At 34.6% G+C, this 17,196-nt stretch overlaps 1 protein-coding gene across 1 annotated transcript in view; it reads right to left on the bottom strand.

Annotated features, from left to right (window-relative positions):
• The window catches only part of trim36 (tripartite motif containing 36), an 85,357-nt gene that overhangs the window by 29,713 nt on the left and 38,448 nt on the right, over positions 1 to 17,196 (bottom strand). The window contains exons 2-4 of the mRNA XM_051930188.1: positions 12,700 to 12,937; positions 8,066 to 8,095; positions 110 to 453 (exon numbers count right to left, since the gene is read on the bottom strand). Of these exons, the coding sequence (XP_051786148.1) occupies positions 110 to 453; positions 8,066 to 8,095; positions 12,700 to 12,937 (612 nt within the window). The remainder of the gene's footprint in view (positions 1 to 109; positions 454 to 8,065; positions 8,096 to 12,699; positions 12,938 to 17,196) is intronic.

Genomic DNA, 17,196 nt, shown 5'->3' with positions numbered 1-17,196 from the left:
GGACATTTTAATAAAAGTTAACATTGCAACTCAACATCACTGAAACAAAATAGGTTAAGTTACTTGGCATTTCCAGAAAATATTTTGGTGAAAAATGTATTTTCTTTACCTTTGGTCTGAAATTGGTGGTTGGCCCCACATACTCATGCTGAGCTTTTGGGGTTCCCCATGGATGGTGCACCTTAAAGCATTCATTGCAGTAGCTTGCCTTACAGTCCAAGCAACTCTTGGTTGCCTCCTGGATAGGAGGCTTGCATAGATTGCACATGATAGCGACAGCAGCCCTTGCAGCTTGTCTATATCTCTCTACAATTGTTTCCAAAGTGAAATTGCGGAACAAGCCACTGATGCCACGCTCTCCAAGGTCAATATCATGCTGGCATCCTGGACAAGGAAATGTGGTAATTCGTGGTGTCAGGGAGTTCCTTTTCCAACCAGAAGGGGTGCCGGACCCTAATTTGAAAGGCAATAAAACCAGACAAAAAAAAAGAAAAAAAAAAGAAAAAAAAAAAAAGAAGCTTAAATAATTGTAAAAAACCCACCATAAACTACACTTCATTAAAACAAAATAACAAAAAGAACAAAGTTTCACACTGTCACAATGACATGGGCAAGTAACAGAGTATGATTCCAGAGGTTCACTTTCAGATTTTGTTTATACCAATTTTAAATAATAATAATAATAAATATAAAAAAAAAACAAACTATGATAGTGTGTTTCAATTTATTATTTCTGCTTTAATTACAAGGGAGGCAAGTTTAATAAACCTGTTTAAATGTAACTAAACATTACAAAATGCATATGACAGTATAGCAATGGGTGTAATTCTTGATTTTTCAAAATTATATTAGTATGACTTGCACTCCAAGTTCCCCAGATATATATTGGTTGTTGCAACTCTAAACTTGATTAAGCAGGCTGGACAATGAAAGAACATACTGTATGAACTGCTGGAAAACCACCTTGTTTATATCTCGTTAAACATATAGAATACTGCCTATAGAATTATACAAATTAGATCCCAAGACAAAAAAAAAAAAAAAAAAACAAAAAACAGGTCACATAACATGCAATGACCAGAATATTTCACTGTAATGTTTCAATGGTCATAAAAACATTTTAAAGTGGCTATGAACATCTTTAAATGAGTAGTAATGTATATCCCCCCCAATATTCCAAACAAAATTACAATTCAAGAAGCTAACCACATACGTAACAGTTCCCACACCATGCACCTAAGTTTGAAAAAAAAAAATAAAAAATTATCTAAAACATCCCCAGTTAAACCTAGTATGAATATGGTTATGAACATTTTTTTTAACACACAAAAATCACATTGTGTGTTATCTACTGTAAATAACAAATACAAGGTCTATCTGTATGTACCAAATACTGTATAATCCTACACCCTTTCACCAATCTGGAACAAATTTTGCTTACTTACTCTCCAGGACCATATGAACAAGATAGACTACTTTGAAACCCACAATTTTGACCATCTGCTTGCTCAGAACAAATGAAACACCCAAAACAAATTGAAGCAAGACTAGCAGACAAAATAAGTTGAGCTTAACATTACTTATATGGGTGCTGCTGTTTCTATACCCAAATATGTCTTAGGCTTGGATTTCTATGTAATTACAGTTAAGCTCCAAGTCAGACTCGGGAGTGGCTTGTAATGAACCCCTTTACAGTGCTATGCCCAAAGAACTCAGGACAGTATTCTGTGGCCATCTAGCGGATAAGATAATAGTATGCTGTAAAAAAATATTTCTATACATTTTGCCACTCTACAGTAACTCATCAATAATCATGAGTGGGGCAGAGCCTTCACCCAAAACATAATAGGGTGTAAACGAGAAGCTGTAAAGCTAGCTTTAGAACAAATCAAAATGAATCATTAGTTAAGTCAAGTTATATTGCTGACAATGTCAACTGGTTACCAGATGCTGACACTGATATTGAAATGGTTGCATATTGCACTATACAACTGAAACGCTGTCATATGCCTGGTGAATTCAGCCACCTGAAGGTTGACCGTGGTGCAAGTGGGTGCATGACAAAAAGACTACAATCAAGCAGAAAAATGAGAAAGTCATTAGCCCTCTGAGCAATGGTGTCATGTCAGAGGAAATATGGAAGTCACCAAAGCCTTGCACTATGGTAGACTAAAAAAGCATTGATTGTGTGGATCAGGCACTGTCATACTCCCCTCTCATGCTGCAGAAACAGAAAAAATATATATAAGTATGCAAAGAAACATGCTTTTATTGTCCCGATTTTAACGTTGGGCTGTGGGTGACTGTTTCAAAGCATGCTGCACAAAACGTGTGTACGACATCTGCCTCAGTACAGCAGTGGACACTAGAAATACCTTTCCTATTGCATTTATGTTGATATTTTGATATTTACAAGTTTGTTACATGCAAGAACATTTTTTCTTCTTTAAAAAAATTAAATATTTTTCCAGGGAAAAACAACGTTAAGGGGGCTGCTGAAACCTTTGCAATTTCTAGGTGTTTATACAGTTTGGAGTACTTGTCCTGGTTCTACATTGCACTGGTGCTTTACTATTACAATCTGCATAACTAATATAATTTGGAAAGATAACATCAGCACAGAATCCTGAGGAACTCTACTTGTTACCTTTATTGATATATAATCACTGGGATCCATTTTGTATCCTGTCTGGTCATATTAATTATTATAGTAAATCAACATTTTAAATGCCTGCTTACTCATTTTTGACAATAATCTTGGGCAAGACAGTTAAAAACTCAATTGGGTCTAGAGGTTTTGTTAGCATTCAATAAACCTTGTGCATGAAGCACAGCAGAACAATTTAGACAACAGGCCATTTAGCCCAATAAACTTATCATTCATATTCACATTATTTCTCCAAAATTACATCAAAGGGAGTTTTGAAAGCCTATAAACATAAGGAAAAGGATTAAATGTAACTAAAGGGTTAACTAAATGCAACTTAAAGCTGAAGCAAATGAGGTCTCTGGCTCATCTTATAAAAGCTACCAACATCATTTTCTAAGGTTGGAATGAGGTAAATGAATGGCAAACGCTCCTCCTATAAGTGGGGATAAACTGGTGGAAAAGCCCACACACCCCTTGTATGATACCATTAATGTAGATCAATGGGAATATCCGCTAAATACCCTCCTAACAAAATGGTGTGCAGAATAATATGAGAATCGACAGTCACAAAATTTCTTTTGGCTTTAATTAACTGGAGGAAATGAAACTTCTGCATATTAAGAGTCAGATGGTGTGATATATTAGAGATAGGGTGATAGAATCAGAAAAAAGTATAAAAGAAGATGAATGGTTTAATTCTGGGCTAACTCCATGGGAAGAAGCATTCATGCAAAATAATGGAATGTTCTGCACTTTCATCTTGACTCCTTAAGTGCCTTCTTTCAAGATATAGGAAAGTTTTTAATTTAAAGTAACAGCTTGTATCTACAGTACTAATTCTACTCATGATTTTAAACAACTCAATCATGTTACCTCTTAATGTTCAATTTGTATAATAAACTAGCACTCTGTTTTGTAGAGAGCCTAATTGCTCTTCTATTTCCTCTAGTACTGCTGACATTTTTATAATATATAGACCAACCCTGCATACGGTAGTCCAGACCAAGACTCATGAGGGCATTATGCCTTAAGCATAACATCCCTCAACTTGGAGTCCACTTACTGGGCTATAAAAACTTAGACTCTTAACCTTCTTAATCACTTATGTTTATTACTCAGTTGTATAAAGTGAAATGTCCACCAAAACTCTTAGGCTCTTCTCATAATGTAGTGGTACTCAAACTTCTGTCCTGGGGACAACATGTGTCTGCAGGTTTTTGCTCCAATTGGTTTCACAATCAGAGAAGTCAATTTATTTCTAATTGATCTCACTTAATTATCAGGTCTTTTTTCCCCTCTTAATCTGTATTCAGAAGATCTGTGTGCTTTACATATCTATAAGACCTTCAGAAATGTTTGCATTTTCCTAAAGCTTTAAATGCTTAACTTGGTTTCCTATTAATCTGCCATTTTCTGTATAGTTTGCTTGTTTAACTGTATCCTAATAATGAACAATGAGCAGAACAGTTTCCCAGGCAAATGACACTAAATGCTGAAAGGCTGCAACCACATCATGGTCACACCCACAAACATGCTCATTTATAAATAAAGGATTAAATAACCAGAACATCCAGAAAGCGGACTGAAAATCACAATGATTAAAACCTTAATTAAACTAAAAAAAAAAAAAAAAAAAAAAAGATTACAATTTCCCCATGTAACATTTATAATAAGTGGTTGGTATTTTCTAATTTTTAAAAAAATACCACACTTAGTTTTGCAATTTTAACACTGCCCCAAAACATAGAAAGTAGTAAAAAAACATCTTGCTTAATCATCCTAGGAGTCCAATTAAAAACAAAAGTTGGCTGGAATAGAAACATGTAGCCACATATGGTCCCAAGAATTGAGTTTGAGAACCACTACCATAAGGTTGACATTCAATTTTCAAACCTACCATTGTGTACTCAGATCTAACATTCTTAATTTCTACTTGTAATATTATAAAATATACATTAAATTTCAGCTACAACAAATCTGCCCCAGCCTGTATTCTGTATAGGTTCCTCTGTAATGAAGCAGCCGATTTTACATTATCGGCTATTCCAGCTAGCTGAAACATTCTTCTGTTAATCTTTTAAACGTAAGAGATTGTTGTTTTTATCTGCCCAAGCACTTAATCACTTTTTTAAAAACTTTAAAATATGAATTTGTTATTGATCATTATAAACACTTGCCCTTTAAACAACACTGCAATGAGAAGTTCTATAACTAGTAGATGTCACCAAGGTAACCATTTAGAAGAAACTGGGGAACAGGGATCGGTTTTCATAAAGAAGTTTAATTTCTAGATTCTAAACTCTTAATGGCATTTTACTTTTTAAAAAAGCCTAAACATTTTAGTTGCAGACAACCAAAACTGTAATTCTGCTCTGTTACTACATTGCAAAATAAAAGTCGCGGTTCAGACAAATGAGATTTTAGATACAATACAGCATACTCAATTTTTTTATACACACAGACACCATTATAAATATAAATAAATAAATCTTAGTCCTTCTTACTGATATACAGTACAAATCAGAAGGTATCTCCATCTTTTGTACACATTGCAAATGAGATGGGGCTAAGTTTAGAGACTGCTCATTTCACATGTGATTTAAGCCATCAAGAACATTATGAAGTCAACAAATTAAAAAAAAATGTATAATAGGAACATTATAACATTAGGCTACGAAAAACCAGTATGTTAAATTATTATGGGTAATCGGAGAGAATAAAAGTTCTTTTCATCTTCTGTCTTGAAACTGAGCTTCACATTGCATTTGCAAATGCAAATTACTGTGATGGATAAAAACAGCACACCTCCACTTCTACATTTCACTGCTGGCAGTGTTACTTTAGCCCCTTTCACATTAGTATGGCAAGCAAGGCTATAAACCTGTACTGCTTTGTAATACCCACAGCAGAAAAGCAGTTTCAGTGTAATTTTGCAGAAAGAACAATAACCCAAGTACCAAAACAGAGTTCAATATTTACCAATTTTCCTGATCTTAATACTGTACGTTTTTCTTAGATTTTGTGTAGATCAAACTCACACATTTTTCACTGAATAAAACAAGAACAAGATAAAAACAAAATTAAAGGACTCTGTCTGCAGTGAAGACGCACAAACAATTTAAAATACTCCTTTCATTGAGTTGGCTTCCTTAGCATGGGCAATCACCTTTTCACATATTTAGACTGAATGTTTGACTGCCTGGCACAAATCATTCTTGTATTAGGACAACTCAAAAAAGACCTGACAAAAATCACTTAAAAAAAGAATAAATTGAAAACAGGTGGCAATTTCAACACTGCAATGTTGTGAAAAATGAATGGGATGGTGGTATACCAGTTTGGGACACCTACCTGCTTTAGCAAACAACCAGAAGTAATTCACTGATTATGTGGGCTGGGTCCATCAGTGATGTTACTTATTTCATGAACTGTGAAAAGTGCATTGCAGATAAAATTGTGCAGAAGTATGGAGTGTCTCAGTTTGTCTATGTTTTTCCCTTATATTAATCTGTCCCATCTGATCTTAAAATCTTAAATACTTGGTACTCTGATCAGTTATTATAACAACTCAGTTAATTTCTTTGCCTCTGGATATCTTACTCAGATCTGCCCAATTCATTACAACACATGCAATATCATGTTGAAGCATTAGCATCAGTAAAACGTAAAATTTCAATATACTGCATATCAGATCCAATTATAAGAGCTCAGGAAAAACTAATGATCCTGTACTTCTAATTAACATTCAAAAATGCATCACACAATTCCATAAAAAAAAAACCAAAACAAAACAAAAAAAAAAACCATTTTGCATTCAAAGACAACAAAGCGAGAGAGGTGAGGGATAGGAGTATAAAATGAACAGTGTGTCAAATGACAACATTAGCAAGCACAAGACTAACACAATAGCAGTACCAACAGAATGAAAAACACAAGCAGGCATGTACTGAACATGCTGTGAACACAGACATAATTCAAGCAACTGAGTACTTGGACTAGCGTTGTATGATGGATATGGATTACTTGGTGGTCAAGGTGAAACAATGTTATTAAGAAAGGAACAAAAAAATTTACTTAGTCTCTTGGGTAAGCATCACAGGAAGGTAAATGGAAGATGCTGCTTGTATCACACTGTGTGCTATGGCTTTCTGGTGCATCTACATTCAGTGGTGCTTTGCAGTGCAGAAAAAGAATTTAAATCAGAAGTAACATGGACATGCATGGCAGGGTTATTATCAATGAATGGCAACTTAAATTTTTATTGATAAAAACATAAAAGTTACTTCGATAAAGCGTCTCCAATTTTTCTTCCGCTAATGTTAATTATATAAGGGAAAAAAAAAAAAAAAAAAAAAATGAACTGCTGTCATAATCAGAGTCTGTATGCATGATGGGAAACAGTTTCAACTGGTCAACATATACAGAAAGAGAATCTAACGTTACTTTATACTACAAACATCTGCCAGCAAAACACAACGCAGAATTTATAATGGCAAGCATAATTTTTTTTTTTTTTTTTTTAAAACACTAATTAATACTTGTTTGCTTGTGCACAATGGAGCTTGGACGTACAGACAGATTTACGAAACTTTCTTCCTTACTTGCCTGTACAGCAAAAAAAACTTTATCCAGAAAATGTTTTTTGCATATTCAAACTTCTTTCTAATGTGTCTGAACTGACATAAGCATAATAATTACATATTAAAAATGTTAACAATAAAACCAGTTACCTTGAAATATTAATGTTTTACAAATAACATCCCATGCCACAACCTCAATTATTCAAATTACAGTTTTAGGATATTTATTATTTTCTCAGAGTTAAACCATAAGGAGCAATAACTACTGTATACCTGAAAGAGTCCTAATAAGCCAATGTATACAGATTCCCCAAACAGCAAAGTTGCAAAAAATGAGACATTTAATAATTGATCCTTACATTTAGATTTGGCATCTACAATGCAATAAGTAGCTTTTAGCTAGCAATATGGAAGTTAGCTAAAATTAAGTGGTGCATCCTCTTCTGAGAGAGGATATTAAGAGTATTTTAAAAAGCTGGATAAGACATGTTGTATCTGCATCTACAAAAGTCTCTTTTAATGAACAAGACACTTATACAAGTAAGTACGAAGTTTAATGTGGAAGGCAGTAGGAGTTAGATGTAATATAAAATTAAATATGGTGTGGGGGAGTGGAGTTTACTCAAAGAAAAGTTTACAAAAATATAACATGTGCCTTCTATTTAATAAAAAAAAAGAGGAGAAGCCAAACATCTTGCAAGTTTGGTTAAGAACTTGACCACTCAGTTTTAGAAAAAGAAATTTCAGAAGAGACAGTTCTGAAATGTAAGTGTTCACAGAAATCTGAAAGCACTATACTTACTACAGCTACAAAGAAAACTGAACCCAATTCTACCTTTCCTTCCAAATGACCGTCTTAGTGAAGCTGCAATCAACGGACAGAAAGTTGGAGTAAGAGTCAGCCAAGTAAAATTTATGCAAATCCCCAAACCCCATACATTCTTGTTGCAAGCAAAGCTGAAGAAATAAAAGTTTATGCACAGCAGATAAGCACACACTAGAAAAAGATTCATCTGTAACTTTCCAAAAATACCAGAACATCATTACGGATGTTTGGATCAAAGAACAGGGATGAGCTATCCTACTCATTAATTGTACAAGTCTTACAATTAAAAAAACTGAATATATTTTGGGTTGATATGTTCCCTTCTCGATCCTGTTCAAATGTAATAAATATCTGATCACCACACAATTCAAAATGACTATACCTTTGAGGATTTTTGTCATAAGAATCTTGGATCTTACAAAAATAAATAAATAAAAACTAATCCAGGCCAGCAGGCAATTGCAAATTCTTTTGCAAACCTCAGCCTTATTTGGTGCAATTCTTCTAAATATCAGTTGGGAATTATATGCCACTTTATACAGTACATCTTCATTGAAGTGACAGATGCCTTCTCAAATGGGTGCTATTCTACTGTATCAGCTTTGGGTTTGTGCATCAGACAGGTTTTGAATAAGATACTCAACAATATTTGAAATCTAGGAAGACAAAGCCGAAATGAAAACATGAACATTGCAAATCTGCTTCATTTACAGTCTTCACTGTTAAAAAAAAAATAAATAAAAATAAAATAAAAAGCCAAGTTAGTAAGCATTAGGTTAAGGCAGAAATTGAAACAAAAAAAAATCTGAATTAAACAAAGACTTTAAAAAAAAAAAAAAAAAAAAAAAAAAAAAAAAAGTAATACAATAGTCATTCTACATAAATGATGGAAATGTTGAATCAAAATTGCTCTTAAAATTAGGGAAAGAAAATAAACAGTCAGACAATTTGCATTTCTTTGGTAACAACAGTGTGGATTTAAAGTTCTGGTAACAGACACCTTGGCCGCTGGGTTTTAATGCAACAGTTTTATTAACCGAAAGTTTATTTCTGCTATAAAAGAAAAATTGTTTGAATTCTTGATCTTCTGTTGAAGCTCTTTAACAGAAGACATTCTGTTTTCCCAAAACTCTTATGCATTAAACAAAAAAAAACAATGTTCTAATATTAAAGAATGAATTCTGTGCATGAAGCAATGTTTTGGTTAGCACAAAACATTTTAACCCAATGGTAGACTATTCTGAATACATATGGAGCAATGGGAGTCCAAATAACATCACCTCTATTTTTCCTATATCAAAATGATGGCCACTCCAGTCAGGAAGAGGTCATTTTAAACCTGTAAAGCAAAATCCCCTTGGAGCACAGATGCTGCATTAATGTGCTTTTTGCTCAGTTAAAAGGGCCACTTTACAGAGGAAATTAAATATGGACTAGAGAAATTAAATTTAAAAAAAAAAAAAAAAAAAAAAAAAAGTGTACACCAAAATTGGTGACAGTGTTATTCAATGAATAAAAGGAATTAACTGAATTATCTAATACAACCATACTTGCCATTAAGCAATTTCATATTAAAGGGTGCATATATTATAATTACAAAGAGATTTCAAAGACTAAAAACCTACCATCCACATTTTTTTCTGAATTCCTTTCCTATCTTCTCCCATACAGAGCTCTGGGGAAACAAACCCTATCCCAGCAACATCAGAGGGCAGAAATTAAACTCAAATGGGGCTCCAGCCCACAACATGATAAACCCTTCCACTTATACTGGATTAAATTGGTCTAGAAGTTTAAGTGGTATCTCTAGTCATCTGGGAAGTAAGAGGTGACCAGGGTATGGAGATAAACCCAAATGCAAATGGAGGGAGAATGTGCAGACTACACACAGACAAGTTCCTGCCAAGAAAAAAAAGGGTCACTGAAGCTGTGCATAAGAAGTTATAAACACTATGTTGAAAATCACCAAAGCCTGTCACGTTAGTTTAAAAAAAAGACTTCATTTTATCAATTTTCTTATGTAAGCTTATGTTACAGGGCCTACACAATGTAAATATTTTCTTATAATGCGGACAACTTAACACATTATTTAAATGTGGAAATCGATTGTAGTCTAGGCTGGGCTATTGCAATGCAATTCTGACCATATTGCAAATAGATCTACTACATGTTAAACTTTTATGATTCTGGAATACCTATTCATGAATAGTGCTATGACTATATTATTCTGGATTTTCGTAACCCTCATAGACTGCAGATAAGATTTATAATTAAACATAACATAATGAACCGTCTACCAGGTATATCATACCCAAAGCTCTTTATAACATTCCATAAAAAGAAAAAAAAGGAAAAAAACATTAATAATTAGTGTGACTAATGCAGTGTCATGGAAAGTACCTTTCACATTAATGAACACAAAACACTGGATGATGAAATTGTACATATAGTATTAGCATGCAGAAGTATCAACTAAGATCAAATGTAGTACCTGAAAAATTAAAATGGTTACATTATTCACTTATATATATATATATATATAATTTTAAAAGAGGGTGAAAATACCTTTACATTTTTAAAACACTTGGACATACTACCGGTACTAAGAAGTAATCATGCCCTACAATATCTCACACTACAAAGCTAAAAACAAGCTAAAACAGAGTTGTTGAAATGTCTTGATTAGCACCAACAATAACTTGTTATGAAGGAAACCATTAAACAAATCAACTGTGGCTTACTTTGACCATGAATTGCGCAGTTGTAACAGGTTACAAGTTAGACTTTCAACTCTAAAAATATCACATTCCCCATGAGAGTTTCATAACAGTATCAAACTGTATTCAACACAGTAGCCATTTACAAATGCCAAAACACACCAACAGAAATGAATAACAGTATAAAGTAACAGTTAAAGGCTTAAGATAATCACAGTGAGCCATGCACTTACCAGAGTTTAAAATTAAAAAGTGTACCATAAACCATAAGGCATTTCTTTTTTTAATATATTTGCTGTAAAATTTAAAAAAAATAAAATATACACTCTCCCATAATACTCTATTTGATATCTGATTTTATACTGTATTGTGGAGCTTTAAGATCCACACCCCAAGTGCAATCAGCATACAAGGAGGTAGTCTTTATACTTAACCTTATTTCAGAATGTCACTTTTAACTGACACTGCAACATTGTGTGGAACTATTCTATATAAATAGTCTGGGGCTTTTTTTTTTTTTTTTTTTTTTTTTTTTTTTTTATATATATAAAAGTCATTTGGTTAATTATGTAATATTCTCCAACCCACTTAATCTAATCCAGGGTTATAGAACAAGGAATGAAAATAACCCTCGATAGTGTGACAGCCCATCAGGGGGCCCTCTCATGCACACACTTAGTTAAAGGCAGTTTAACAGTCTCAATCGGACAAAAATATCTTTATTGATATGGAAGAAAATCACACACAGATACAGCAAAAATATGCAAACCTGAATATGGGATTTGAAACATGTGCACTCTATCTGAGAAAGCAACACTAAACACTCAACCACTACAATACACAAAATTACGAGGTCATTTAATCTTAACTGTAGAGTGTACCCATATATAGTATTTCCCATTTGATTCTTACCTTTTGCATGCAATATTCATATTGTAAAAGGAGCAGACAGACATACAGTATAAACAAAATTATGAAATGCAAAACTTGCACATTTTATGACTTCTTGGTAAAAACTTACGTTTTTAGAATATAAATCAAATACATAAGCGATAGCTGAACATCTCACTGAAACGTCTGCCTCAACAAGATAGACAACTATAGCAATCATTTTATTACCGGCAGCAACCCCACAGATGTTTTTGGGACTTGTGTTCTGCCATTGGTACAATCTGAATCCACTTTCTTCTCATTTCACACACCTGCTTTATTATAACACTATCCAAGCTACTTTTTAACCCACTTTGTCTGCTACTGCTATGGCTTACATAGCTGGAACAAATATAAGGAATATGATTTCAGAAAATCTCCGACCTTGGCATCTATCTTGTTCACAAAACTGAGTTTTTTTTTGTATTCCCAGTCAAATCAATTCAAGCATATCAATAGTTAGATGTGTGATGTCTTAGTAAGTGAACTAAAGGGAACCATTTTGGTCAATTTTGGTAAACAAAGTTCCTTCTATGATAATAAAGCCTACTTAAAAATCAATACTTATTTGATTTGTTTTACTACTACATTTAACAAAGTTCTGAGCTTTTCATCATATTACATGAAATTAATTAGCTCCGTTTCATTTTAGAAAGTCAACTAGTATGAGCTGGCAACAACGCAAACTACATATCCTGCAGAACATTACTGAATTTAACCTGTTCTTGGCAAGCTGCCTGCCTTTAAAGGAAAGATGATAATATTTAAAAGCAAACTGTCAACATTCCTGTGCCAAACAACTTGGTTAGATATTATAAAATTGGTTGATTCATTGGAGTCTAGTTGAATATGAAGATTTGAATTTGCGTGTGATTAAAATCCTGGTAATCAAGAAAACAAAGTTTTCTCGACTCTAAAAAAAATTACTGTATCTGACATAAGCTGTACACAATAAACTATATAATTAGGAAGGGTCCGGCGCAGTGTGTTACAGACCTGATCGAAGCAGCCGATCGAGTCGTTCAGTGCTGGGAGAAGCACCCCGGGAACGGGGGCTACCAGGCGTGGACGATTCGGATCCCGCATCTGTGAAAGAGTCCTCGTGTCCTAGAAGAAGCAACTCCTTAACGCACTTGTGGCAGACGCTGTGCTGGCAGGGCAGGATGAGGGGGTGCGTGAAGAGTTCCTTGCAGACTGGGCAGATAAGCTCCCTCTCGATATTTTTCATTGGCACCTGTAAGAAAAGAAGCCGAAAAACATCACATTTACACAAGCAAGTAATCGAGCAGGGGCGCGTAGCAGACTTGCACTTTCATGCCGGATATCACCGGGTTATCAATAATAAAAGAAAAAAAGGCACAGGCATACTTGGACACAAAAATAACTGCGATTACATTATAAACAGCTGACGTTTTTAGCTGTTCGTTTTTTTTAATTGAATCGGAATTGGCTCTGCTTTTTAAAAACCAAGTATCGGAAAGAATAATATTCAAAGATATTGTTCGTGTTCACATTTCCGGGGCGACGTGCACTAAATGAGCCAAAAATAGAAATCAAACTTGCTGTCGCCCATCAATAATTATAACTAAAGAATCCAACTGCGAATTGCATATTGCCGCTTTTTAAGCAAAACAAGTCAAAGTTTCAATGGGCCATGCCACTTCTGTATAAATCCCCTTACACGTGACGAAATCAAAATAAATCAAGGAAGTCGCCAATATAATGTAACCCCGCAAAGAAAATGGATACAAGTCTCGATGATTCAACAGACGGTGATGCTTAACATGATTTTGGACTTTTCTGCTAAACCGAAAGACGTCCAATTTTTAAAAAAATTACAGATCACAACAACTGTAACAAAACAATACACACCTAACTGACTTAAAAGTGCTTTAGAAAACATATGTCTTAATTGACTTACCCCGCTGGAACCTGCTTTACTATTAGGAGATTCAACCGACATTATTTGATACGATTGTAATTTCCCTTAGAATTCTGTTGATCAGCGTACGTTTATAAAATGAACTTCTTGGTTTTTAAAGACTGGTAGTTAATTAAAAAAAGGAATGAAAAAAAGCTTCGCGTTCATTTAAACGCAGTACAACTTCTTCGCTGTGATTCACCATTGAGCCGCCGCAAGCCACCTCACCGTGTTTTAAAGAGACAACCGCAGAGGGCGAGGACGAGGGTGGAGCCCGGCAGCACCATGGTAACCGACCCCTGCGAATAGAAGGAAGAAAGGTAGGTGGGTAGAGGTTTATGGGGAGGTACAGGTTAAAAGGCTTTTTTTTTTTACTTTGGAGAAAACCGACGCCTCCGGCTCACACCAGCGTCTCTTCGAATGAATTTACCATTCAAACGAGCTGCTAGGTTTCCTGCGAAATGGAAGGAACTACACGTAGGCAAAATCAGCGGAAGCCACTGCCTGGCTGTCACACTGTCCCAGCTGCTCTTTGAAAATGTGGCGCTAAAGACAGGAATTACAACGATTCAACAGACGTCACCGATTACATTTTAAAATGTGTTTCCTTACTTTGGTTTTTATGTGCATCCCTTTTTACCAGATAATTTTTGGATCTGAAAACCATCTTGCCGGCGCAGGCTTCAAATTATTATTTTTTCTTTCACTCTATATAGTGAAAAGAGCAAAAGTGGAGTATTTTATGTTCTCATATATACAGTACAGTAGTGAGAATCTACTTTGAAATGAGAAACAGTAGGAGGAATGATTTAGACACGTTCAGATTATGCCTGATTATTGATAGGTGAGAATACTGGACCAAATATTAGGTGCTCTTGTTATAAATATTAGTCATTAAAGACCTATACACTTTTTTCCCGTTTATTAATTTTTATTGTAATCATTCCATACAAATAGATCAATTTATAACCAAACAAAATTGAAGACAAATCAAACCCCACCCCTGAGAAGGAGAGCTAAGCCATAGGAGAATTGCTTAGGGCTTTTTAATAAGGCAACAATAAATAAAAGAAAGGGAGAAATAAATATATAGGTAAATAAGGGATGAAGAAGGGAATTAAATACGGTAATACTTCTCTTATTCTAAAATAATATTGATTAGATCCTGCCAGGTTTTGAAAAAATTTTGTACAGATCCTCTAACTGAGAATTTGATTTTTTCCAATTTCAAATAATATAAAACATTGGTTTCCCACTGACTTATCAGAGGAGAGTTAGGATTCTTCCAATTTAACAGAATAAGTCTGCATGCCAAAAGTGTAGTGAATGCAATCACCGTTTGCTTGTCCTTCTCCACTTCAAGTTTGTCTGGAAGAACACCAAACACAGCTGTTAATGGGTTAGGGGGAATTGTGATACCAAGGCTGTCTGAAAGGCACTTAAAAATTTTGGTCCAAAATGATGTTAGTTTGGTGCAGGCCCAGAACATGTAACTCAGTGAGGCAGGAGCTTAGTTGCAGCGTTCGCAGGTTGGATCTTGCCCTGGAAACATTTTGGACAGTTTTAAGCGAGACAGATGGGCTCGATATATAATTTTTAGTTGAATAATTCTATGCTTTGCGCATATGGAGCTTGAGTGAATTCTCTGCATTGCTACCTTCCACTCCTTTTCTGATATACTGATTAAGAGATCTTCTTCCCAATGTCCTCTTGGATCTTTGAAAAGTAGGGACTCTAATAGGATTTTATATAATGCGGAAATGGTGTTACTTTTACCAATTGGACACCCTACCTTTTACCATAGCAGATCAGTTTAAATACCTAGGGGTAAATATCACAAGTAAACATAAAGCTCTTTATCAACAAAATTTTGCCGTCTGTATGGAAAAAATTAAACAAGACTTGCATAGATGGTCAACCCTTCATCTCACTCTAGCCGGAAGAATTAACAGTGTTAAGATGAATATCCTTCCTAAACTTCTTTTTTTATTTCAAAACATTCCAATATATATCAATAAATCGTTTTTTAAACAGTTAGATTCAACAATAACCTCATTCATTTGGAACTCAAAACATCCACGTATCCGAAGAGCGACCCTACAAAGACCTCAGGCAGAAGGTGGCATGGCTTTACCTAATTTTCAGTTTTATTACTGGGCAGCAAACATACAAGCCATAAAAACCTGGACACAATTAAATGAACATACACAGGCTTGGTCCGCAATAGAAGTAAAATCCTGTAGTACTTCTTTATACTCCCTGCTCTGCTCTCCAATAAATGCAAGTTATCGCAAATATACTAATAACCCAATTGTGCTTTACTCACTCAGAATATGGAACCAACTTAGAAAGCATTTTAAGATGGAAAATCTTTTATCTGTGGCACCTCTGCAAGAGAACCACCTCTTTCAACCCTCGCAAACATATCCAGTTTTTAATACCTGGAAAAGTTTTGGGATTAAAATGCTCAGAGATCTTTATATAGACAACATATTTGCATCTTTTGAACAATTACACTCAAAATTCAACCTCCCAGCTACACATTTCTTTCACTATCTTCAAATTAGAAATTTTGTTAAACAGAAATTGCCCGATTTCCCCCACCTCGCACCCTCTACAATGCTGGAAAAAATACTACTCAATTTCGAGGAATTAAAGACCTATACACTTTTTAAAATGTGTACTTTAGCGGTCATGCAGTATTTATCTATCAGTTTATTATCAAATCATCCTTAGTATTGAGTCATGGCATCAAACATAGATGCCAGTTAGGTACCAACCATTAATGAGGACCAGTTTGTTGAGAGCCCAACCCTCACATACATCTACATCAACTCATATGGGAACATTGTAGAATTACCAAAGAATAAAATATAAAAGAGGTTTGGAGGCAGAGGAACATTCACTTTAACACAGGGAGAACATACTTAGTTGACAAAGACAATGCCCTTGCCAGAATATGAACTTGGCATTATGGTGCTATTTTGGCATTAGCACTATCCACTTGTATAGTTCCATATCTGCTGCCTAACAGTACTTAAGTGATGGTTGATCATCTTCCTACTTGCATACAAACATTATCAAGCATATTGATAAGATGGATGCCCCACCATGGACTCAAAGAGGCTTTCACATAATGTGTCAAATACAGAGTGATAGGATAAATAAAATTCACACAAATGTATAATAAATGGAGGACATTCATTTTTCAGATTATAGTCTGTGAAAATATAAGGCATCTTGGTATATTCAGCTATGCGGCATCAAAAATGGACTCCTTATGATTGCTTGCACCAATGTCAGATGTTATCTTGTAAGAATGCATCATACTTTCCACATTTGTACATTTCTATGATAAAGCAAGAAATTCAATCATAGTCACAGCCAAAGTAATTTACTCTTCATTTTAAAATGACATCCTATTGATCTGTTAGATGGATCCATCTACTCAAGGTGTCTCACTGATGACTATTTATTTGACAGGAACACAGACTTCAGTTTCTTAGAGTCACATAGTAAGTTTGAGGCTGAAACTGATTCAGTAGTCTTGTGCTTTAAGGTCCAGAGTATCA

This window comes from Erpetoichthys calabaricus, chromosome 7, assembly GCF_900747795.2.
Source record: "Erpetoichthys calabaricus chromosome 7, fErpCal1.3, whole genome shotgun sequence".
Classification (NCBI taxonomy): domain Eukaryota; kingdom Metazoa; phylum Chordata; class Cladistia; order Polypteriformes; family Polypteridae; genus Erpetoichthys; species Erpetoichthys calabaricus.
This window is presented reverse-complemented; position numbering and strand designations above follow the sequence as displayed.